At 46.0% G+C, this 26521-nt stretch overlaps 1 protein-coding gene and 1 long non-coding RNA gene across 5 annotated transcripts in view; one reads left to right on the forward strand and one right to left on the reverse strand.

Moving 5' to 3' along the window:
• LOC140214041 (uncharacterized) overlaps positions 1-26521 on the reverse strand; it is a 69141-nt gene that overhangs the window by 23846 nt on the left and 18774 nt on the right. The window contains exons 3-4 of one of the 4 annotated variants that reach the window (XR_011890958.1): positions 17149-17289; positions 6482-6552 (exon numbers count right to left, since the gene is read on the reverse strand). This is a non-coding gene — a long non-coding RNA (uncharacterized lncRNA). Of the gene's footprint in view, positions 1-6481; positions 6553-16805; positions 17290-26521 lie in introns of those variants that run through there. The other 3 variants (XR_011890959.1, XR_011890960.1, XR_011890956.1) reach the window with 3 other exon arrangements.
• LOC126548069 (uncharacterized) lies at positions 1504-24529 on the forward strand. The gene is made up of 2 exons (XM_050196154.3): positions 1504-1590; positions 21528-24529. Exon 2 carries the CDS (start codon positions 21831-21833, stop codon positions 23418-23420), a length of 1590 nt encoding a protein of 529 aa, XP_050052111.2. The 5' UTR covers positions 1504-1590; positions 21528-21830; the 3' UTR covers positions 23421-24529.

The raw sequence follows: 26521 nt of genomic DNA on the forward strand, positions 1-26521 counted from the left end.
TGAAACCCCCGTTACTTACGCGCGGCAGGTTTGTCACAAAACTCAGACTGCGTATCTAAACTACATTTACCGACGGATAACAGCCTACAGGCCTGTTGGTGCAAACGACGCGTCGCAGCAGGAGCAGACGACGCTCGGCGCATGACGAAAGACGCGACTGCAGCGCCGGTAGTTTCAGTGACACCCGCTGCGGCCACGTCGGCCAATGGGCTCGCATAGGGAAACCATAGAGTTTCCTACTCTATGGTTGAGGCAGGAGAGAGTAAAACATCTTTATTGATAATATTTGAATGGCGAGAGCAGTGTGGGAGGAACCCTCAGTCCAGGGTCCCTAAGATGATTCCGGCGATGTTTCCGAGCCCGTTGTATCACAGCTCGGAGGACCTCGGGAGGTCCGTCGCGGAGCGCATCGTCCCACAGCTTTGTTGCGTAAGGGGTAAAGGAGAGTTGGCAAGGGAGGAAAGAGGTGTGGGCAACGCTCATGAGAACCCCCGTAGACACTAGCAAAGGAGAGTTGGCAAGGGAGGAAAGAGGTTTGGGCAACGCTCATGAGAACCCCCGTAAACCCCCATAGACACTAGCGCCACATTTCCCTCTAGGGTATTTATTTAGAAACTCTATGCCCTGGCCACGGCCGCCTCGATCACGCGCGCACCGCGGGGCTTCCGCCGTGCGCGCGTGATCGAGGCGGCCGTGGCCAGGCCTAATAGCTGCGGTTGCAACGGAGTTAAATGAGAAAGGAAACGCGGCTAGTTGCCGCAATTTATGAGCGTTTTTTAAAGTCCGTCTCACAGCGAAGACTACATGCTGATCGACCTCGTCCAAAAACAGTGTTAGGAACAATGTGGTGAAGAGCGGCCGAAAGTGGACAGATTCGTTGAACGGGTCGTCAGGAACGGGTCGCCAGGATTAATTATAAAATACATTGGTGTTTGCTTGCAACCAGGTATGTCAGAGCACGCAGTTTGACAAGGTTCGAGCGCTTGCCGCGGATGCTCAGCACCTGCAAACAATAAAATGTGCGCGCGCGCGTGCTCGCGCACGTTTTGGGCGCCAGGGGCAAAGTAGCGCTGCATGCAAGCACCCTGCACGGGGTGCTGTTTTGTCCTCGATGTTGACCCTCCGCAGTGCGCCACCACCGCGGTGCAAAGCGCACTATTCTGTTTTCGGAGCAACCCCGGGGCAAGGTGATCGAGGACGCTAATATATTCGATGTTCTCTCTGCGCCACTTGCGCATGACCTGCGCACAAAGTGATGGCGATCCTTGAAATGCCCGTCTCGTGTGTGCACCTAGGATCACATCACGTGAGGGATTTTTGTGCCACCATTGAACGACATATAGGAGTTCAGTGATTTAGACGCCGCGTGTTTTCGAAGCTACCTATTATTTTACACCTCTCTATACGTTTGGGTCGAGGATTGTATGGAGTAAGAAAATGGGCCATTTCTCCCAAATGGGATGGTCCATCAACATCGGCACCAATTGCGCCGAATTGCGCGTGTTTCGATACCAGATTTGGTGTGTGCTGCTGGTTGTTTCTGCCGTTTCGAAGAACAATGCTCCCTACCTCGTGTGCAAAATGACAAGCGTGAGTACCGGTAGAGGCAGTGGTACTTAACGCCTTGACTAAATGCAACACCCTCTCGCCTGTGAGCAAGGCCAGTTAGCATCGTGCAAGCGATCTCGATCGGCGCGATATAAAGGACTTCGTCGCTCTTTTCGGGATATCACACAGAGGTCGCTCTCCATGATTGAAGTTCAGAGAAGTTGTCCTCGACACGCTGAAGAAAACGACAAATTCCCAGAGAAATAATGTGAAACCTATCAGACGATTTTACTGCAAATATAATGTAAAGGGAAAAAAAAATCTTTCTTAGGCAAGTTGATGGCACGCTGGTGTATGTTATGGAAAAGGGGGTATGGGCGTCTTGCGCTGGAGTTTGAGGTATAGTAGCGGCGCCTGGTGGCGGCGCGGGAAACGACATTTGGGTCGTACCAGCTTGGGTCGTATTGAGCCCTGGCTGTGGCGAAGCACGTTTCTAGGCCGAGTTTTGCGTCGATTCGCACTTTTTTCTGCCCTGTTGCGAGTGCGAAAAGGCTCGTCACTTCTCACAGACCACATCGACCACGCTGCGAGCTGGTCGCAGCCTATAGTTTTACGAAAACGGACTCTCCGTGTGCCGTGGGACGTAATGCTGGAAGCAGAAGGAATCGGCGACGCCGATCCGGAGGGACCTAGCTCAGCATCGAAAAAAGCGTCACCGTCGATACTGCTGCGTCGAGGGCTCCCATGAACAAGAAGGCCTGAATCCCAACATCCGATTCTATCGTTTCCCTTCAAGGCCTCACGAAGCGGAGCGTCGGGCGCGCTGTATAACTGCAGTTCGTCGCGCTGGGTAAGCGAAACTTCGCGCCATGCTGACTGCTTCACCTGTCTTGAAGCTTGCTTGATTATAGATCTGCGTTCTAAAATTTGGTCTTTTGCACCTACAGTCCCGACGGCAGACCGACATAGCAGCAGGCATGGCTGGTGATTCACGATACGAAACCCGGCCACAGCGACAATTAACAATTCGACCGGTGCGAAGTGGTGAAGTGCCCAGGTGTGTGCAAATGACCACAAATGGCCGGGTTGATTCGGTGATAATTCACTACCCCACTACGAGCAGCACAGGTTAGAGAGTTAAATGTGCTCATACTTGACCTCAAGCCAGCTTGTTGAGGCAGCGCAGCAAGATAGTATTGATTACAGCAGATCGATTTTCGAGCGTTGTCATTAAAAGCTACATCAAGCGAGCAGCGCACGAGCTCGCGCTGCAGCGCGATTCGCACGTACGTGCGAGCTCATATGCATTGCATCAGTTATTACCAGTTACTAAAAGGGACAGATGGCCGCTACTACAACGCAGGCATAACTACTTGTTTAGCGGCATGCAGTCAACAAAGATTGCAGGAGACCCGCCGTTTCGCGGCATGTCGAAAGACCACTGCCGTCGCGGCGCGTACCGTCGTGTGCTCGAGCAGTTCCGTACACATGATGTCTGCTTATCGCTGCTGTGGATTCATTTATAGCAAGCATTTCCTCGCGTTTGTGCGCCTGAATCTAGCAGCGTGCAAACCTTTCCTGAAGTTCCACTTCGTACGCGACTCGCTTCACTTGCGATTGACACCGCGCTAAAACTTCGCCGCTTAATTCTTGAATGGCATACACGTATTCGGCACTGCATAATTTCTTGCCTTTACGCAGCGTGCCACTCCTGAAAAAATCTTCGGCACCCGATATTCGCTGCACGCCGTGATACAACACAACCGAAAGTGGCGGGTCCATATTGTAAACGTGCTTTCCAAAGCAGACGACCGAGCTTGGTACGACCCATTTTAGGACAGAGGGCGCTTTTTAGCACCTTTTTCGCAGCGCCCCCTGGGCAATGCAAGAGCCCCATGGGGAAATGGAGTCAAGTCGAATCGTTATGCCCCTTCCGAGTAAAAAAGAATCGGTTGGCGACAGTACTTAGCGAAAAGGCTGAATTTCAGTTTAGCCAAATTCTGATCTAACGAAGTGCCGATGTCACTGACCTCTCTTTATCGAGGTTTAACTGTATTGCTGAATAACGGCCATGTCCTCTGCTATAGAGGTCTCCCGGAGAATCAAACTCGCAGTAGTCGTAATCAAACTCTTATTGAGTTTGATTACGACTACTGCTAATACAAACCTACGCTCCAACGCCCAGTCACGACGATGAGGAAGTAGATCAGTTTTATGAAGATGTTGAATTAGCGATCAGAAAAGTGCAAACCCGGTATACAGTAGTAATGCGGGACTTCAATGCAAAAGTGGGGAAAAAGCAGGCGGGTGAACAGGCAATTGGCAACTACAGTGTCGATTCTAGAAACGCTAGAGGAGAGATGCTGGTCTAAATCGCAGAAAGGAATAAGTTCGAAAGCTTCGAATACTGAACACCTTTTTCAGGAAACATAGCAACAGAAAGTGGACCTGGAAAAGCCCTAACGGTGAAACAACAAATGAAATTGATTTCATACTTTCTGCCGATCCCAGCATAGTGCAGGATGTAGGAGAAGTGATAGGTAGGGTAAAGTGCAGTGATCATAGGTTAGTGGGAGCTAAGATTCACCGCAATTTCAAGCGAGAAAGAGTAAACTTGGTCAAGAAGAAACAGGTCAACCTAGAGGCAGTAAGGGTAAAAGCAGAGAAATTCAGGCTGGTACTTGCAAAGAAATATGTAGCCTTAGAACAGAGAGATGAAGATGATATAGAGGGTAATGAATGAAACCGTAACTAGGCTGGCTTGAAAGTGTCCAACTCAAGAGATAAGATAGAATTTGCGGAACTGTCAAAACTGATCAACAAAGCGAAAATAAGTGATATTAGAAATTATAACGTGAGAAAGACTGAAGAAGCCGTTAAAAATGGACGCAGCCTGAAATCAGTGAGAAGGAAACTTGGCATAGGACAAACTAAGATGTATGCACTGAAAGATAAGCAGGGTAATATCATCAGCAACCTCAAAGGTATAATAAAAGCAGTGGAAGAATTCTATACTGACCTGTACAGTACCCAGAGGAGTCCGAATACCTCAGTTAGAAACAGTAATGAACAGGATACAGAAACTCCTCCTATAACTAGCGATGAGGTCAGAAGGGCCTTGCAAGGCATGAAACGGGCAAAAGCGGCAGGAGAGGATGGAATAACAGGTGATTTAATCAAAGATGGAGGAGACATAATGCTAGGAAAACTGGCGGCTCTCTATACGAAGTGTCCATCAACTGCAAAGATCCCAGAAAAGTGGAAGAATGCAAACATACTAATCCACAAAAAGGGCGACGTTAAAGAACTGAAAAATTATAGGCCCATTAGCTTACTCCCAGTAATGTATAAAATATTTACCAAAATAATCTCCATTAGAATAAGGGCAACATTGGACTTTAGTCAACCAAGGGAACAGGCCGGCTTCAGGAAAGGTTACTCTACAATGGATCACATCCATGTCATTAATCAGGTTATCGAGATATCTACAGAGTACAGTAAGCCTCTCTATATGGCTTTCATAGATTACGAAAAAGCATTTGATTCAGTAGAGATACCAGCAGTCCTAGAGGCATTGCATAATCAAGGAGTGCAGACCGCTTACGTAAATACCCTAGAAAATATCTAGAGATTCCACAGCCACCTTAATTCTACACAAGAAAAGTAGAAAAATAGCTATAAAGGAAGGGGTCATACAAGGAGACACAATCTCTCCAATGCTATTCACTGCGTGCTTAGAAGTATTCAAGCTATTAAACTGGGAAGGCTTAGGAGTAAAGATCGACGGCAAATGCCTCAACAACCTTCGGTTTGCCGATGACATTGTTCTATTCAGCAACAATGCAGACGAGTTACAACAAATGATTCAGGACCTTAACAGGGAGAGTGAAAGAGTGGGATTGAAGATTAATATGCAGAAGACAAAGATAATGATAAATAACCTGGCAAAGTAACAAGAGTTCTGGATTGCAAGTCAGCCTCTATAGTCTGTGGAGGAGTATGTTTACCTAGGTCATCTAATCACAGGGAACCCTGACCATGAGAAGGAAATTCACAGAAGAATAAAAATGGGTTGGATCGCATGCGGCACACATTGTAAGCTCCTGACTGGGAGCTTACCGCTATTATTGAAAAGGAAAGTATGCAATCAGTGCATTTTACCGGTGCTGACATATGGCGCAGAGACTTGAAGACTGACAAAGAAGCTTGAGAACAAGTTAAGGACCGCGCAAAGAGTGATGGAATGAAGAATGCTAGGCATAACTTTAAGAGACAGAAAGAAAGCAGTTTGGATCAGAGAGCAAACGGGTATAGACGATATTCTAATAGACATTAAGAGAAAAAAAAATGGCACTGGGCAAGTCACGTAATGCGCAGATTAGATAACCGTTGGACCATTAAGATTACAGAATGGGTGCCAAGAGAAGGGAAGCGCTCTAGAGGACGGCAGAAGACTAGATGGTGCTACGAAATTAGGAAATTTGCGGGTGCTAGTTGGAATCGGTTGGCGCAGGACAGGGATGATTGGAGATTGCAGGGAGAGGCCTTCGTCCTGCAGTGGACATAATTAGGATGATCATGATGAACTGTATGTCATCCAATGGCACCTGTTGCAACACTTATTCATCAGCTATTTAAGTTTTGAAGGAAGTGCTAAAAATTATTTTCTGATTTCGTGCCTTCATTGCTGCAACTACGGTGCCAGCAGTTCTGCAGCTTGGAGTGGAGTTTATTTCTCTAGTGACGTGTGAAAATTCATCTTAAGCAGGCTGCCCTCTACAAAATGTTAACATGCATGGAGATATAGAACTCCCCTGCTTGTTTTGACCTTTAGTGGTGCCTCCGCCTGCCCATCACTATTATCCCAAAATCCTTTGCAAGGAAACTACAAAGAACGAAATGTTCTCATTCTGCAGGAAGGACATTAACTCACAGTCAACAGATTGGCAGTCCAGGATTGTGCCTCTCAGCCACTCTGCTCATACATCAGTGGAGAATACTTATCTTGGAGAGAGAGAGAGAGAGATTCTTTATTAGAAAAACAGAGAATTTTGCCAGTGCGTATACAACTGCTGGCATGCTACTCTGTATAGGGATGGGGAACGGGATTTAAAGATTTCAGAAGAGAGTGGAAGAAAAAGAATAAAAATAAATATCAAATGTTCAAGTGGACCTGATACTGATAGTTACAGGTGACATGGTGGGTAAATTTAGGCTTTTGTATATGAAATGTAGAATCTTTAAAGCTTTTCTATTAGACCAATTTTTGACAGGTATTTGAACAATAAATCCAAAACCCGCCGCTGTTATGAAGGGCCAGGCTTTGGACCTAGGATGCTGGGTAATGTTAAAGGATCGTGGCAAATCATGTCCATTTGTTGCTCAAAAAATTGTCTCGTCGCGCTACGCAGGGCATTCTATTAATATGTGCTCCATTGCCGCTAAGTTGCCACAGTTATCACAGTAGGGGTTAGTGGTAAGCCTTATGCGGTACAGATAATTGTTCGTGTATGCCACGTTCAGTCGAAGACGATGGTACAATGTCTCTAAGTGTCGAGGAAGTGGTCGTGGAATTTTCGGTCTCATTTCTGGGTCAATGTACCACAGGAAGTTACCTTGGTGAAGCGGCAGATTCCAGATGCGGTATTTTTCTTCACAGGCACATTTTTTCGCCATGTTTGAAGCGTTGGCTATTTTAAAAAATGTTCTTTTGAAATTGTGGTATTGGTGTCCATTTCGGGCAGCTTCATCTGCTTTTTCATTTCCCGAAATACCGGCATGGCCAGGTATCCACTGGAACTTGATGCAATGCCCAGCAATCTTAGCCTTGTGGTGAAGATAAGCAATGCCAAATGCTGCAGGTTGATTATTACAACGCTTGTGCCTGTTCCACATACTTTGTAGGGCTGTTTTTGAATCCGTGAAAATCACCGATGTCTTTGGCGGCTGCTGTTGAAGTACATACACAAGGGCCTTCTTAATGCCACATAGCTCTGCTGAAGTAGATGTTGTAGCTCGCTCAAGACGAAACGAGAATCGTTGCCCTGTAAGGGAACAAAAAGTCCGCACGATGAGCGACGTGAAGTTGTAGAGCCATCTGTGAAATGTGCATTGCAGCTGCGTATTCTTTGTGCAAATATTCCAAAGCTATCTGATAAGTAGCTGCATGAGGCATTTTCTTTTTCGCACTGATTCCAGAGATATATGGCACGATTTCCAGTGGGGACAGTGTCCATGGTGAAATGTTTCGTGGCATAATTTGCGATGACTGAGCAGGAACCGAAATAGACATGCTTCAGACAGTCCTTCCAAAGCTAGATGTAGCAAGGGTTCTAGAAATATCTTTTAAAAAGTGGGTCTTCGTATTATTACGATATCATCAAGCGATGCTCAAGAAACGAGCCGCCGTGAGAACGACGATAAAGTTGGTCGGTGCGCTTGGCGCGAGCGAGTGTCGGCCTGGCTGCCTGGCTCCAGTGTAAATATCCTGTAAATAGCCTCTTCTTTCTGTGTCTTTCCACACGCAACATTCTGGTGGAGGTCAGCGATCCCCGTCCTCACCACGGAACTCAGAAGTGGTCGGCACACCGAGCTTGTCACCATGCCTCCCGGTGACGTGCCCACCTCTGCAACATTACTAAGAAGGACGTCTACCCGCTCTCACGTATAGACGACGCCCTTGACTGCCTGCACGGTTCCAGCTATTTCTCGTCTATTGATCTTCGTTCGAGATACTGGCAGATTGCTGTTGACGATATGGACCGAGAAAAAACCGCGTTTATCACACCTGATGGCCTATACCAGTTTAAAGTAATGCCGTTTGGATTATGCAACGCCCCTGCCACCTTCGAGCGTATGATGGACTCCTTGCTCCAAAGTTTCAAATGGTCCACACGCCTCTGCTACCTCGACGATGTCATCGTCTTCTCGCCAACGTTCAACACTCATCTTGAACGTCTCGCAACTATACTTGATGTATTTCGAAAGGCGAAGCTGCAGCTTAACTCGCCCAAATGTCGTTTTGGCCACAGGCAAATTACTCTTCTAGGCCATCTCGTTGACGCTTCCGGAGTACAGCCTGATCCCGACAAAACTCGCGCTGTCAGAGAGTTTCCGGTTCCGAAGACAGCCGCAGACGTTCGAAGTTTTGTAGGGCTATGCTGGTACTTTCATCATTTGATTCAAGATTTCGCGGCAATTGCTAGACCCCTCACTAATCTTTTGAAGAAAGGCGTACAATTCTCGTGGGGTACTGCAGAAGCCGCCGCCTTCTCTCGTCTCGTTACTCTTCTCTCCTCACCACCCATTCTTGCCCACTTCAACCCTGATGCCCCTACAGAATTGCATACAGAGGCCAGCGGTCATGGCGTAGGTGCCGTCTTAGCCCAGCGTCAGCGTAGCCAGGATCGCGTTATTGCTTGTGCGAGCCGCCTCCTCACACCATCGGAGCGCAACTATTCCATTACGGAACGAGAATGCCTTGCTGTAGTCTGGGCGGTTGCGAAGTTCCGTCCTTACCTTTACGGTCACCCTTTTTCCGTAGTCACTGACCATCATGCTGGCTCTCTTCACTAAAAGATCCTACAGGGCATCTTGGTCGATGGGCTTTGAGACTACAAGAATTTTCATATTCTGTGGTGTACAAGTCTGGCCGCCTGCACCAAGACGCTCACAGCTTGTCGCGTTACCCTGTTGACGACTCTGACTCCTCTAATATTGCCAGTGCTTCTTGTGTATTCTCTGTATCACAGCTGCTTCATTTTGCCGACGAGCAACGCCGTGACGCCTACATCAGAGCACTCATCGACCGTTTTGAGCACTCTCCGGCCGATGCTACTCTACGCCTCTTCGTCCTCCGCGACGCTACTCTGTACCTTCGTAACCTTCATCCAGACGGCTCTGAGTTCCTACTTGTAATACCTAAACACCTCCGCTCCACCGTTATAGAAGAGCTCCACGACGCACCAACGGCAGGACATCTCGGCGTATCTCGAACCTATGACCGTGTACGTCGCCGTTTTTTCTGGCCGGGCCTTGCCCGTTCCGTACGACGGTATGTCGCCGCTTGTGAAGTTTGCCAACGATGCAAGAAGCCTTCCCAGCTCCCTGCTGGTTACCTGCAGTTGCTCGACATTCCTGCCGAGCCCTTTCATCATGTCGGCTTAGACCTCCGCCCATTTCCGGAATCTAAATCAGGGAACGAGTGGGTTGCAGTCGCGGTGGACTACGCGACCCGCTACGCCGTAACCCGTGCTCTTCCGACCAGTTGCGCAACTGATGTTGCGGACTTCCTCCTGCGTGATATTATTTTGATGCATGGTGCTCCGCGTCAATTGCTAACAGACCGTGGCCGTACGTTTTTGGCCAAAGTCATCGACGACATCATGCGTGCCTGCTCAATACGGCACAAATTTACCACCTCGTATCATCCCCAAACTAACGGCCTCCCTGAGCGCTTGAACCGCACCCTTACAGACATGCTATCCAAATACGTTTCCGATGACCACCGTGACTGGGACCTGGCTCTACCTTACATTACCTTTGCATAAAACTCTTCCCGTCTCGAAACTGCTGGCTTTTCCCCGTTTTACCTCTTGTATGGCCGCGAACCAACGCTACCACTGGACACTGTGCTTCCGTCCGCCACAGCTTCAACTAGCGATTATGCCCGTGATGCAATCGCCCTTGCTGACCACGCTCGCCAACTTGTGCGCGCTCGTCTACAAGTGTCTCAAGACAAGCAGAAGCAACGCTACGACCTCCGTCACCGTGATGTCCATTTTGAGCCCGGCAGCCTCGTGTTGCTTTGGTCACCTTTGCGTAAAGTTGGCCTATGTGAAAAACTCCTTCCTTGTTACACAGGTCCATATCGCGTGCTCCGCAAAGTGACCGATGTCACATTTGAAATCGTTCTAGCCACACCCACTACATCCTCCGCTGTGACAACCACTGACATTGTCCACTTGGCCCAGCTCAAGCCCTACAACTCTCCACACGCCTTGGATATTTAACAGCACCGTGACGGTGCTTTTGCCGCCGGGGGGGGGGGGGGGGGGGTAGTATTACGATATCATCGAGCGATGCTCAAGAAACGAGCCACCGCGAGAACGACGATGAAGTTGGTCGGTGCGCTTGGCGCAAGCGAGTGTCGGCCTGGCTGCCTGGCTCCAGTGTAAATATCCTGTAAATAGCTTCTTCTGTCCGTGTCTTTCCACATGCAACAGTATGAATGACGTGTCGGAGGTGAATACGAAGTGTCTCCTGTGAAGATAGCACTTCAAGAGGCAGACATCCAGCTTCTGCTACAGTTCCTGAGCAGGACGACCCCTTCGGAAGGCCTAGACATATGCGAAGGCAGTTGTTCCTTGCTGCCTCAAGTTTTCTCTTGCTTGTGGGAGACATCTTGTGCAGGATCGGGAGGTAATACCGTAGTGTTCTGTCGACATAGGCTTTATAAAGGAGCACCATTGATCGACAGTTGCTGCCTTACTGTGATCTGGCTAAAAATCAGAATACGTGCGATGCCGAGGAAATCTCACTCAGTTTTTTTCACTTGAGGCGACCATGTGAGGTTCCTATTGATTGTCACTCCAAGAAACCGTTTCGTCTTGACGTATGGAAGGGTACAACCTCCCAACACTAGTGAGTATTTTTCCATATACCTCCACGTGAAAGCCATAGCAACGCTTTTGTCGGGGGACAATTTCAGTCCCCTTGGATTTGGGTAGGCCAATATATTTGCCAGCGCTCTCTGGAGACGTTGTTGGGTGGTACTGTGGGAACGCGCCGCGCTCCGAATGCAGATGTCGTCCGCATACAGTGTGATTTTGACGCCGCGTGGCAGGTTTCTTCTCAGATGAATGAGGACTAAGTTAAATATTACCGGGCTTAACACAGCTCCTTGTGGCACTTCCTTCTCGATGGCATAAAGCGTCGTGAGGCCATCCGGGGTACACATGAAAAGTTGGCACCCTTGAAGATAGTCTTCAATCCATGCATAAAGCCGTCCTCCAAGACCAAGGGTTTCCAAAGCATCAAGTATTGCTTTATGATAGACCGAATCATATGCTGCCTTAATGTCCAAAAATAATGCAGTGTGCTTCCACAGACCAATTCCTCTTCAATTGATGAGACCAAGGCAATGACATTATCAATTGCAAACCTATTTTGCTGGAAGCCATTCATTTTTTCCGGGTAATCTTTTGTAGTTTCTAGGAACCAATTTAGTCATTTGTGAATCATTTTTTCTAAGATTCCCTACACAGCTAAGCAGAGATATGGGTCTGAAGGAGGCGTAATTTGTCGGTTGCTTCCTTGGCTTCAGTATAGGAATAACTTTGGCAAGCTTCCATTCTGTGGGAACCTCCCCAGTTATCCATGAGGCATTGTAGTACTCCAGAAGGCGTAGGCGAGATGAGTGGCATAGATTTGCGAGCACTTCATAACTCACACCATCATGGCAGGTGATGATCGCTTGTTTGCGTCACCTATTGCCTCTGTGAGTTCTTCAATTGTAAATGGTAATTCTAAGTCAGGAAGGGTCGATCGAGGTGGACTAGGCTGTTGACTTGCAATTTGCCAAGAAGGTTGTGCCCCGCTAGAAAGGAGCCTACAGTACTGCTTTGCTGCCTCTTTCAGGGATGCACGCTCATGTAATGTGGGTGATAAAAGGATAAAGCTGTTGCGGCTCTTTGCAAATGCCTCTGATGACTTGCCAGATTTTTCTCAGCAGTTGTCGTATGTTCAGTGTCCCACAAAAAGTTCCTCCACCTTTTTCGGTTCAGTTTGGTGAGGTAACGCCGTATATGTCTTTGTGCCCATCGACAAGCTCTGAGGTCTTTGATATTTTAAGTATGTAGGGCCTTCCTTTTGGCACACCTTCGAATGGCACATAGCCTTTCGAATTACTCGTCGTTAGTAGGCACATTACAATGCTTAGTGGCGGAGCGGGTACTTTGAGGCAATGAGCTATTGTCGGTATTAATTCTGCATTCGTAGTCGAGGCTGTGATCCCTTTGTCTGCAGCTGCTGTGTAAGCTTCCCAGTCTACCGACTTCAGTTTCACTTTTCTGGGCGACGTCCAAAAATGAAGGGCAGAGATTAGGATCAAGTAGTGATCACTACCTCGAGTCTCGAAATCTGTACACCATCCAAACATAGGGGCAACTTGACTTGATGCGAATGTGACGTCAATGCAGCTAACAGTCTTCGGATTTTTCAAGTATGTTGTGCTGCCATTGTTCAAGGGCTCTATATTGTATCTTGCTAGGAGCTTCGCCAGCTTAGCGCCCCGAGCACATGTGAACTGCCCCAGATCTCGTTATATGCGTTAAAATCGCCACAAATAATATGTGGAGATTGAGTGCTTGTCAACAAGTTTTCCAATCTTGACAAGTCGAAAGGTGATCCTGGTTCAAAGTAGACGCTGATCAGGGTAAATACTTTAGATGCGATCACCGTGGTTGCGCAAATATATTCATTCTTGTCATGTGGTGCTATGTCAATCACAGAGGCAGGCACGCCGTTGCGAAATCCAACGAGTAGTCGGCTAATTCCATTTAGTGCCTTTAGTGATGAAAATAATAGCCCTTTATCCTAAACTGCTCGTCGACGCGAGACTCAGAAATGACCATAAAAGGGAATTGGTACACTCGTGCAAGATACTTGAAGTCTACTAACATTGAGCACAAGCCGCGAGCGTTCCACTTGAATATAGTACATGTGTAGAAGTGTTTGTTTGTGGACACCACTTGTGAGGCGATTGTTGGCGAAGCCATCGTTACTGCGAAGAATCGCGGTGTGGCGCCGGGAAAGAAGACACCAGCGGTTCCAAAGCCAGGATGGCCTCTACCTCAGGGATGCGTTTAAACGATGGACTGGCACGGAGAATAGCCTTGATTGCTGCAAACATCATGGGAATCAGCATACTTGATATCTCATTCACAGTGCTACCATTAACAGCTTTTCTCGGTTCTTCATGTTCTCCTGCTGCGACCTAGTGATACTTGTTGTTGTGGGCTTGCGGCTATATCACTTGAGGGCTTTGATTGACTCTTTGCAGATGGACTTTGCTGGTTTTCTCTCACGATTGAGGCGAAGAACTTTTTCGAAGCCGTGTTGCTATGCTGCACCGTGTCGTATTGCTTTTGGTTTGTAGATGTATATATCACATCCGGATTCGATGGCGGTTCTCATCGTTTCCGCACTTTTCCCTGGATTTGCTCCATTGTCCGTGCAAGAGCGGCTGATTTCTTTTTGGGACACCCTCCGTATGATGCAGCATGCTCAGCTCCACAGTTTCTACATCGAGGCTGGGAACTTGACGTACACTCCTTTTGCGTATGTGCACCAGCGCATATCTTGCAGCGGATGGGGCCTTTACAGTATTTCGCTATATACCCATGTCTTTGACATCTGAAACATTGAGTAGTGGACCTCATGTATTCCGTCACGGGATAACTGCAGAATCCAAGCACCACTCGGTTTAGTAAAGGGGCGTCCTTAGAGAATTCAAGAATGACCGAGCGTCTTCGGGTTTCCGTTACCACGTCATCTTCGTTAAGGACCTACAAACTTGCCTTTTAGCAGATGTGACTCCTTGTTCGCTCAAATACTCCTTGAGGTCGTCATCCGAGTACTCAACAGGAACGTCCTGTATCCTCCCGTACGTGGCAGAGTAAGAGTATGGAACTTGAGCTTCTACAGGAATACTCGATAGATCTGTCACTGTGAGGAGGCAATTAGCTGCAGGAAGTGTAGACACTGTCACCATGAGGCTTCCAACCTTGTTGAGACAATGACTGAGTATCTTTTCTTGAGCTGTTGTCACGACCGCAGAAGCCAGAAGATTTGGGTTTACTTTCCATAAGCTGCTGTCAGGCTGAGTTGGCTTGAATATAACAGGAACACCTGCGGCTCTTTTCTTTTTGTAAGAGACAACAGTGAAGGCTGTCTGGTCCATCTCTTCGTTGTCTCCTGTAGATTCGCTTGTCTCAATCTCATCTTCACGTAGCCTTTTCCTTGCTTGCTCATCTCTGATCTACAGAAGGAACATGCTGACCTGATTGCTGATTGCTTGTGATGGATGCCATCAGAGCGTCATCACGAAGGGCGGGCGACGGTGGAGGCTCGCCGCGCTGCTTTTATCCGGTGCACTTCAGAAGCCACTTGCTGTGCTTCTCTCGCAAGACGGTGACCGCCAGAGTGGCGTTCAGTGAGAGAGATGCACAAAAAGCAAAAATGAACTCAACACTTGTTAAAAAGACTTAAAATTACAGACGGGCGTTCAGAAGCAAGCATATCGCTCGTCGTCGTCTTGTCTAATTCTCCTTATCTTGGAGAGCAGGATGGTGCCGACAGCTTCCATGACTGACCAACGCCCGCTCAACATAGAGCTGGTGTCTGTACCTTCATAGTCAAGCATGTGGCTTTCCCAGTTGTGGAAGCGGTCCGAAATTAAGTTCTTTTCATCGGCATGTAATGACAATGATTGTAGAGCTCTGCTGCTTGTCCTCCTTTTGACTGTATGGTGCTGATATCTTTTTGATTGGTTAGCGTAAGGCCTATAATGGGGCAGCCAAAATAAAAGTTTTAGAAAAGCTGGATGAAGAAGCTAAAGTCTTGTTTTAGTAAAAAGCAGTGGCTCATTCTATCTGCATATTCTCTACACTGATTTCAGGTACATTTTTAGGCAGGATTTTTGTAGCTTGAGCAGCATTCATGACACCTTTTATGCAATTATAGTTCTGCAGACTTGCTGTTCTTAAGTATGGTAATTCTTTAATTCAATCAGATATTCTGTCATTCTTGAAGGGGAGAGGGTACAAAATATGATCACGACCGTTATGAGAACAAATTTTCAAGTAAATCAACCATAGTACTGTGAGAGAGTTCATGGCGGACGCTGTCCCTGTTCTTAGTTTTCTTAGAGCTGATAGCGCAAGAAGCAGCAGAACTCTTCACTATCTTCTGCCCCTGAAAGGCATGTAATTTGAGTCTGCTGAGTCGATAAAAGCTCAATTAAAGAAAATGCTGGACAGGCCTGTGTGTTACTGAGTTATTTGAAAACTTAATTCAACATATTTTTATGTTCTGATCATGTCCTCAACGTACCTCTGCGATCCGCCCAGCCTTCCATAGCAGTCATGATGCTTAATCTTGATAAACAAGCACAAGCTCCATCATTTAGATTGTTCGAAGCTTGAGCTTGAACACTTGCATGGTGTGCAGAATGGCGGCTCAGTAGGTGCTCTCTCTGCCATGTTTTCCAAAATTGCTCAATGAACTGTGCCATGACAGCATCTCTCATCACTGTGGATTTTGGAACTGAAATGTCTGTCTCTTGGTGATAGAGAAAGCCTTTTGAGTCGCTTACCATTAGAGAAATGGGCTGGTGTAACTACTTCCATTTTCTCTGGTGATGAGGACATTTAAGTGAGCGGCCTGCGTTCCATTGCCTTTTCCTTATACAACACTATCCCAAATTCTTGAGGCATCAGCTTCACCTTGCTGAGAACCTTCTGGAGGCTGGAACTGCAGTTCTTAACATCCTCTCCCAAAAGCCTCCCTACTATGCTGCCTTTTCTGCAATAAGCTTCCACTCAAACCTCCTTTGAGAGCAGTACTGTTGAACAATGCACTTGTTTTGTGAGAGTTGCATTGAATTTCCGACACTCTGCTGGCCAACGAAATGCTGCCATTGGAATGGTGATCCTCTGATGCAATGCAGCGTGACTGTAGAATTGGTTCAAAAAGGTTAGACCTATTTTGTGCCTTGAGGGAGCTAATCATGAACTTCACCAATCTGGCTCCTAGCAATGTACCAAGGAAGTTACATTCTTGGGGGCAGGACCTTCTTTATATTTGGTACTCTTGATTTGGCCATTACACACGCTGCGGACATGCGCTCATGTTCAATATACCTGAAAAAATGTGCAGGCTCCATAAGCTTTCTAGTTAGTATTGCAAAACATGTGCACTTGAACGGTTTGATTTCCTGGCTCAGCATTCACCCAACAAGGGACAGTGTGGGCATGAATACAATGCAGCTCTGAGCACCAGTTTCCCCACTTTCTACAGTTCTCGCGGCTCGCTGTCTCAACCAACCTTTCATTGTCGCAGCTCTTAAAACAGTAGTTTCGCTTAAATACTGAAATGTGCAGTCATTTCAAGGGGGTCAAATATTCTTGATACCATCTACTGAACAGACCTCTTGCCTGGTTTGCATTCTGTCTGGAGAAACCTAAGTGCAAATCTTGAGGCAATTGTCAAAACTTGTGTCACAGGGTCCCATATTATTTCTAGCAGGGATGGCAGTTTTATTGGCTGCAGCAATTAGCGCATGGTGAGACTGCGGTGGCCATTTCCTCAGCCGCATACCCATAGACTCAGTCAGGGCGTTAACTTCTCTGTAGAGTTGTCGTGCTCCTTCCTCTGTTGCAGGTCTAATGCGGAGGCCAAGTACATGGAAAGATTGAGCTAATAGCCTGGCTGTCGCTTATAGTAGGCCTTACACAGATATCATGTGTTGCCGCAGAATGACATGTAGCATGAACAGGCTTTTTGCGGTCCCGAAGAGCTGTCTGATTATTCTCAACTCACTGCACAGTATCTTTTTCTTTCTTGATATTCATCTGTAGTAAGGCTTTTAAAGTGGTAGCTTTCTTTGCCTCTTCCCCCCACTTTACAGCTTGTCAGTTTATGGCCATTTATGGTCAGCTTGGCTCACTGGATGTCTCGTCACTAGAAATAAAATAAACAAAAACGTTCATTGGTTAGATTAAAACTGTGCCCCCAGCAACAGCTCTACGCTCTGCCCATTAAACCATGGACGCATGCTTGAAAAGGGGGGAAATAAACTCATGCAAGTCAGCATTTGCGTGTCACATAGCAACACTTTATAAAACATCAGTGCACATATCTTCCTGATGGCGATGAAGGAAGAAGTTACGGGATGTAGTCGTGCCTGAAATTACGCTATAATGTGGTAAGTTTTTTTTAAACAGTCCTAATAACACTTGTAAAGCTTCGTACTTGCTGGCCAATATCCCGTAGTAGGTATAAGACATTCTTGGGGCAACAAGAAATTTCCTGCACGTCTCTCATTATGCTGTTATGCTTTGGCACGTTTCTGCAAAGTCAAGGCTAAGCACTTTGTGTCTTATGATAGAGGAAGTCTTTATGCTGTACAAGTGTACCGCTTTCTGTGTAAGGTCTATTATGATGGTTGAGGAGTACTTTCCTCATTGAAATTTGCAGTTGTCTCTTGTAATGCACTAGCTATCACTTTCAAAGATATCAAGCTACGGTTCGATCTGCCAAGATCTTTTTTTAAATATCGGCAGTCAAAAACGTATTAGTCCAAAAACGTATGAGAGGAGCAACAAAGTCAGTCAGAAGATTAGGTCCTTTTTCTAAGCATTTGTTCGCTGACACAAGTGAGGTCTATATGCTGACTCTTCGAAGATCATCCGTACTCTTGTAATTGTTGACTCGCTACGTACGACAGCGTGATGTGGAATGTAATGAATACAAGACATGGTGCACCACTTCTTTCCGGTCTACATTCAGCAAAGCACGTCCTCATATAAATTTTAATGGTTGAGCCATATTCTACAGTGAAATCCCTATTAAACTGACTTTAAAGCTTCTCTTTGATTGCTGTCTAGCTACTCACAATCTTCTTTCCATGAGAAGGCTACCTCATAGCAACCACCATCAAATCCAATTTTACTTTGAAACAGTTCAAGGACTGATAAAAGCATTGCGTTTTTCTAAACTGTCCTCTTCTGTCAAAATTCCCATGCTCTGAAATTCCCATGCTCTGAAATGTCAGCATCCGCGACACTGCAACCGTCAGTCGTCTTGACCCATCCGCGTGACCCCGGCACCTTCTCTAGTAACGGCACCGACAAAGTTAACATCGAAGAATGGCTTGGCATATACGAACGCGTCGCTGCACACAACCGATGGGACCCGACAGTGATGCTCGCAAGGCCTGGTCGTCTGTCAGCATGGTAGGACGGCGTAGGACAAGCCCACTGCAGAGTTCCATCTTTTGCAATACCCAGCACCTCCACCAAAAATGAAACAGGCAGAGATATAAGGTTAAATGGGACCGTGATTACTCTGCAGAAGATATGACCGGTAAAACCAGTATGGCCAAACGTTATGTTAGCCCCACTACGTCGTCTCTTACGTCTTGTTGGTGATCGTCGTCTTTGTCCCTCCCGTGGCACCGTGACATAATGTTCCATCATTTTACAGCATATACACGTCAACAATATCGGTTGGTAGTTTTCAGCCATGTTTTTGTTGACGTCTTTGAAGATTGGTATGACTGGCGGTTTCCAGTCTTGTGGAATCTGACCAGTCATAAAAGATTGATGAAAAATATGGAATAAAAACCTGCTCAGAGACAGTATTATGTAGTAATTTAGAGTTAATATTGTCAGTACCTGCTGATGAAGAAATTTTCCAATTATTAATAAGTGCTGAGCAATACCATCAATAAACAGCCTTATACCATGATGTATGCAAAGGGTTGACCATTATTTTAAAGCTTGGGTTCTTTTTGTCCCGAATGCCTTATTTATGCACAGAACAGGTGTCAGCTATATTAATTACCTATTTCAGTTAAAATTACACTATTTGGTTTTGTGCCGAATTCACCTTGAATAATCTAAATGAAAGCAAGAAAGATTGACGTAGGTTTGACACTGTGCCAGAAGTGCTAGTTGCTGTGCAAAATCAGCTTCTTGCTAGTGCTAAGATCTGCGCCAGGTGAAATGGCTGTTCCATCACTGCACAAGGTACTTTATGTTTTCTCGTGAATGGAGCATAAACTGTGCTGCACTGCCTCGACTATACTCTAGCACTCCAACTGGTGCCCTAAAGGACTGCTTCATGGTTTCAATTCAACATCGTAGTGAATGGATGGGTTTTGCAAGCAATAAGTGACTCATAAAAACAGTCGGTGCCATTGGAGAGATGTGTGCCGTATCATCGAATGAATGCTGCTGCAGGCCACTGTGGAACATTTATTGGCTTAGCTCTTGGTCTTGAACAAGAACATATCCTCCGCGAAACTGTCGGTTAAGTATTCGCAAAGTATATACTATTGTTGGCCATACAGCATATTGTGTGTCCACTCATTCATTACCAAATACACCTACTTCCAACACTGCGGGTGAATCCCCTAAATGTGCAAAATCATCGTCCTGTCTCACTGACCCAAATTTGCAGCAATAGGTTAGAGCATGTGATCTGTTGGCACCCTAAACAATACCTAGATGGAGACAACATGGTGTTTGAAGTCCAGCATAGTTTTATGGAAGGCTTTTACTATCATTCAGCTTATTGCCTCATATAACGACTTAGCAGTTAATAACAGGGAACAAATAGAGGCAGTATTTTTTTAGATTTTGCCAACGCCTTTGATTAAGTGCCTGAACAAAAGCTCCATGTAAGCTTTACGCAGTAGAATAGACATCAAATCTGTGCATTTTATCAGAGCCTATATTGAAAACCGTGTTCAGTACGTAAAAGTCATATTTGAGGCATTTCCTTTCACGTCGGTGTAGGTAAATGTAGCATAGGATAGGGGTCATTCTTGGGACCTTTTCTATTCCTAATAGTCAATGACATAGCAGATATGGTTGGATGTATTGTACACAGTAGTTAAATCACAAGCTGATGAAACTAAGCTCAGCAATAACCTTGATCAGGTTTGCCACTGGTGTGACGGGTAGGAAATGAGCTTGAATATTAATTAGTGCTGTTTTATGAAGATAAGCAGCAAGGAGACACCTTTACACCTATTTTATTGGCAACAACACCTAACAATGTTCCTACCTATTAGTACCTCGATGTAATTCTAACAGAACACATGAGGTGGGACAAGCATATTGAAAACGTTTTCATGAGCGCTCTCAGAAGTTTATGGACCTTTGTCGCAATTTCAAAGGAGTCCCTATAGAGGTAAATGTATAGGGGCATTCGCTATGCTGTCAGACCTAGCTATGAACATGCATAAGCTTTGCGGGATCCATATGCCAATAAAATATTGTTAAATTAGAATTATTACAGCAAATAGAAGTTAGGTTCATCAGCAATTTCTGTAGAAAAACTGATAGTGTGTTGCAGATGCTGAGTACTCTTCATCTTGAATAGCTACAGGGAAGACGCGCTAGACTGGCTACAACTCTTGCATTTAGTGTACAAGAGTCCAGCATTATGAATAATTTTACCTGTGTCCTGCTTCTTGTGCCAGCATTTGTCAGTACCACAGTAGAATGATAGAGGACCTATGTGCTGTGAATAATGCTTATAGATAGTAATTTTTTAAGACAGAATGGAATGAATATCCTAAGAGCACTGTTGAAAGTAGATATGTTGTCATGTTTGTCATTTGTATTGTTTGGCTATAATATTGTTTTCCAGTGTTTGTGTTTTTTGTCCCTTGATTACATTTTCTGTATATTCATTCCTCCTTGGACTCAAGTGAGTCGGCAGCATTTATAAATAAATTTCAGAAAAGTAATTATCTACCACAACAGACAATACCGTGAAACCTAGTTCGAGATGAAGTGCTGCTGTTCTTAATTTGGTCATCAGGCCCATGATGGTATTACTGAATGTGTGGGCTGTTGCACTTGGCTGCAATGGCAGCTTGCACTAATACCATGCTCCTAGTCTTCTCACTATATCTTACAGTTAAAAATGTCTTAAGCAAAAATTTGTGCAAATTTCATAGACTTAGCCATTGGGCAATCATAAAAATATATTTATATTTTCCAAATCAAAATGGTTGACCTGCTGTGCTCTGATTTGATCTGAAATCACTACCAAGACAACAAATGAAGAAAAGGCTGATCTTTACCACTACTATGTTATTTCATTTCTTCAGCATTTTATAATTACATCTTTATTTTTATGTGAAAAGCATTACTCGGGTAACCTGTCTTGTTTTCTTGGTGCAGCATTGAAGCATTCCAGCTGTCCAGCAAATGCAGATGGTGCAGTTACATCAAGGATACCGCCACCGCTGTAACTCCTGTGTCTATGAGATGGATAAACTGTGATCTGAAGTGCTCACCAGGATCCATGCAGGCCAGCATGTGTTTGAATTCCATTTGTGCCCTCGGAGCTTCTCGCGAACGTTCAAGCTAAGGCAACACCTGCACACTCATACAGCCAAAAGGCCATTTCAGAGCCCTTTACGCTCCTAGAGCTTCTCACAAAAAGTCATTCTAGAGCAACACCTGTGTATCCACAGAGGTGAGATGCCATTTCATTGCCATTTATGCGCTAGGAGCTTCACGGTGAAGTCTACATTGAAGGAACACCTGCGCATTCACACAGGAGAGAAGCCATTTCAGTGCCCTTCGTGCCCTGGGAGCTTCTCACGAAAGAGTACTCTGATGAAACACCTGCACACCCATACAGGCGAGAAGCCATTTCAATGCCCTTCGTGCCCTCAGAGGTTCTCACAAAAGAGTACTCTGAACCAACACCTGCACACCCATACAGGCGAGAAGCCATTTCAATGCCCTTCGTGCCCTCAGAGCTTCTCACAAAAGAGTACTCTGAACCAACACCTGCACACCCATACAGGCGAGAAGCCATTTCAATGCCCTTCATGCCCTCAGAGGTTCTCACAAAAGAGTACTCTGAACCAACACCTGCACACCCATACAGGCGAGAAGCCATTTCAGTGCCCTTCGTGCCCTAAGAGCTTCTCACGAAAGAGTCATCTGAACCAGCACCTGCGAACCCACACAGGCGAGAGGCCATTTCAGTGCCCTGCATGCCCTCAAAGCTTCTCAGTAAAGAGTAATCTGAACCAGCACCTGCGCTACCACACAGGCGAGAGGCCATTTCAGTGCCCTGTGTGCCCTCAAAGCTTCTCACTAAAGATTACTCTGAACCAACACCTGCACACCCACACAGGCGAGAAGCCATTTCGATGCCCTTCATGCCCTCGCAGATTTTCACAAAAGGGTAATCTGAAGCAGCACCTGCACACCCACACAGGAGAGAAGCCATTTCAATGCCCTTCATGCCCTCAGAGCTTCTCACGAAAGAGTCATCTGAACCAGCACCTGCACACCCACACAGGAGAGAAGCCATTTCAATGCCCTTCGTGCCCTCAGAGCTTCTCACGAAGGAGTACTCTGATCAAACACCTGCACACCCATACAGGCGAGAAGCCATTTCAATGCCCTTCATGCCCTCAGAGCTTCTCACAAAAGAGCACTCTTAACCAACACCTGCACACCCATACAGGCGAGAAGCCATTTCAATGCCCTTCGTGCCCTAAGAGCTTCTCACGAAAGAGTCTTCTGAACCAGCACCTGCGCACCCACACAGGCGAGAGGCCATTTCAGTGCCCTGCATGCCCTCAGAGATTTTCGCAAAAGGGTACTCTGAACCAGCACCTGTGCATCCACACAGGCAAGAAGCAATTTCAATGCCCTTTATGCCCTCGGAGATTTTCGCAAAAGGGTAATCTGAACCAGCACCTGTGCACCCACACAGGCAAAAAGCAATTTCAATGCCCTTCATGCCCTCAGAGCTTCTCACGAAAGAGTCATCTGAACCAGCACCTGCACACCCGCACAGGAGAGAAGCCATTTCAGTGCCCTTCATGCCCTCAGAGCTTCTCACAAAAGAGTACTCTGAACCAACACCTGCACACCCATACAGGCGAGAAGCCATTTTATTGCCCTTCGTGCGCTCAGACATTTTCACAAAAGAGTCATCTGAACCTGCACCTGTGCGCCCACAGAGGCAAGAAGCCATTTCAGTGCCCTTTATGCCCTCAAAGCTTCTCACAAAAGTCGACATGGAAGGTCCACCTGCACTTCCACTAATGTGAGAGGCTGTTTCAGAGCCGTTCATGTCCTGAGAACTTCTTGTGGAAGTCTGCAATAAACCAACAGCCAAGCATCCACACAGGCGGGTGGCCATTTCAGTGTCCTGTATGCCCTCAGCAATCCTAAAGAGTCCTTACTGAATGACCACGTGTGCATCCACTCAGTGAGAGTCCATGTCAGTGCTCTTCACGTACTCGGATGTACTCATGGAAGTTCGCACTGAACTTCACTTCCCCTAATGTGAGAGGCTGTTTCAGGGTCCATGTCCTGGGAACTTGTCGTGGAAGTCTGCACTGAACCAACACCTGCTCATCCACACAAAGTCCGTAGTGAAGGATCACCTGTGTACCACTCAGGGAGACACCATGTCAGGGCTCTTCATGTCCTCAGAGTTACTTGGAGAAGTTCACACTGAACTGACACATGCACAACCTACATAAGAGGCCATTTCAGTGCAACTTTTACCATCAAACCTTTGGACATAAAAGCCACCTCAATAGGCACCTCGCCACCACTAGTGCACCTGACACATGCAGTGCAGCAGTGCTGAGTTGTGTGCACTCCTCATTGTTCCTTCTTGCTTTTCATATTTTCCTTAGTTTTTTCATGGAAGCTCAGCATATGTGTACACCTGTAGTTCTATACTAGGATGAAATATTGTGTCTTCACTTTTCATTATTATGATATTTAAGCTCTTTGTTGCAGACAAGCACTTCTTTCTGCATTGAAATGTTTAACTGCTCTTTACTAAATCAGTTGTGTGAGTTTTTCAGCGCACTAATAAAATTTGGGATTGGGTTTTGTTAATTATTGATATTTCAATACTTCCACTAATAGCATGTAATGTTTCAATTCATTCGCATCTATTGTGCTGAACACTTCAAGAGAATTTGAGTGGCTATTTACTATTGCTATGTAATGCAGTTAAAACAACCTTTTCTCAGGAATTGAAATTATGCACTTATGTGCTTTTTTTATTCCTAGTGTGATTCAACTGGTTTCAGTATACTAAATGCACTGGTATGAAATTTTTTTGCTCGTAAAGATCCATGCAGACCTTTGAGAACCTTGAAGATTGCTTCACAATAAAACATTGTTCTCTTGGATTGGAGGCCCTTTAATTTTTATGCATCCTTAACCCTTTCAGTCTCGTTTCTTCCACCCAGATAATATAGAAGAAACGATGACTTATTTTCGATTATTTGGAAGGGAAGAAATAGCATGGATAATGGCACATGCACTCTTAGTATGATCCTCACACTCTTGTTTTCGTTTTCTGTAACCTACTTAAAAGAGATTGGTTAAATGAGAAAAACAGTCATTCTAGATGCATTGCTTGACCAAGTGGTCGCTGCGGTTGGGTGCAAACAATAAAAAAGGCAAGCAATGGAGATAAACACAACGATCTAGTCCTCATCTTAACTGAATGTGTTTGCATGAGAGAGTCAGCTTAGCTTTCCTCAGCTGTTGAGTCAGGCTATTCATTCTGAACTCAAGTAAATGTTTCAGAAGCCAGCGATATGGGCATAGCTCACATTCCTCTCATGGGAAACTCGATGTGCAAATTGCTGATAACATCAATATAAATTGGACAACTGTGTGAATGTATTCACGAAGTGCCATGACTGCAGCAGTCCGCATGCAGCCTACTCTGGATCATGTGTAATATTAAAAGAAGGGACAAGGTCATCTAGGTAGAACCTAAAAAAATTGTCTCGCAGTGCATAGAGGACGTGCATAGTTTTCAGGTGTAAACTAGGGCGATGCAATTCACTGGTGCTGGTATGCGTTATCTCTGGTTGATGGGAGATGTTAGTATAGCCTTGCTGACCCCACCCTGTCCACCTCCTGGAGCCCTGCTGCTTGGTACAAGGAATATTTCACACTGTTCTGGAAAGACAGCCACCTTCTCCGGCTCCCGACTCTTCCAGTGCTCCACCTGAGCCCATGGAGGTAGGCTTTCTTGACACTGGGGAGCAGTGCCAGCTGAATCCCATGACCTTTCTGACCGGTGAGGTCAAGATCAGCTAGCATAAGTTGAAAATTGCCTTGATGAAGTCATCCTCTTCTGAACCAATCTGTCAGCCCCTCCAGCTCTGCTTCGCCTTATGGAAGTATCGGCTAGCCTATCAGCCTTAGTGCCAAGAGTGCAGCATGCTGCTGAGCATGCCAAAAAGTCGGTCTGTGTGTAACTGCCCCACACAATCCTGCAGCTTACTTTGAGTACCAGCCAGACTTAAGGGGGGACGCACCCTTTGAAAACCGAAAAATAGCGAAAAAGTTGATAATTGGAAAACCACATATTCGGGCAGTATGTCTTATAAACTACCATTTCTGGAAATATCAACATCTAATTATCGCGAAACTATTTCAAATAAAGTTTATTACGAGCTGCGGCAGCCCTCGAGCGGAGAGCGAGTGCTCAAAATACTCTTGCTTGGCGCGAACACCATTTCTTCACCGTTACCCTGAGCGCCGCCATTTTAGACATTGTTCGTTTGTTCTTGACAAGACATTCATTTGAGGGATCGCCAGTCGTTTGTGCGCAGGCGCTAGTAAGAGCGGGCTCGAAAGAGAAAATCTGGAGGCTTTTGCTCCATGAATATATGATTGTCTAGGCACTACGGAGGAGGTTTGTTAGCGCGTGTTAAGCGTTTGACCTCTAGATATGCTGGCATTGCGGAGTGCGGTCGAGTTTACGCTCTGCCACTGGCTGCCCGCGCGGTGAGGCAGTGGGCACGGACGCCCCATTTGGGGATCGCTGTGTCTGAAGGGGCAAGGTTATGACTGGTGTTGTATAAGTTGCGGGTCGCTTTTTTCGTCGCGACGATAGATTGGATTTTTTACGAGCACTGCGCTCCAGGAGGGCACATGTAATTGGCAAACGGATGCCTCGGGAGAGCACTTGAGGTTATAATAAAGCAGGTGGTGCAGCCCTAGCAAAAAATATGATAGGATAAACTGATAAAAATTATATCAGTTTTTTTCTATTGCATTATGAAACGATACAATTGATACACTGATAAAATTTCCTTTAGTTTTATTCTGGACGTATCTGTGCTATCTGCTTGTACATGCTCAAGTCTACTAGTGTATTC

The sequence above is a fragment of the Dermacentor andersoni genome, chromosome 1 (genome assembly GCF_023375885.2).
Source record: "Dermacentor andersoni chromosome 1, qqDerAnde1_hic_scaffold, whole genome shotgun sequence".
NCBI classification, from domain to species: Eukaryota; Metazoa; Arthropoda; class Arachnida; order Ixodida; family Ixodidae; genus Dermacentor; species Dermacentor andersoni.

What these genes read in the sequence shown, in the direction of transcription:
- LOC126548069 (XM_050196154.3), top strand. Translation starts at nt 21,831, where the DNA reads ATGCCATTTCATTGCCATTTATGCGCTAGGAGCTTCACGGTGAAGTCT.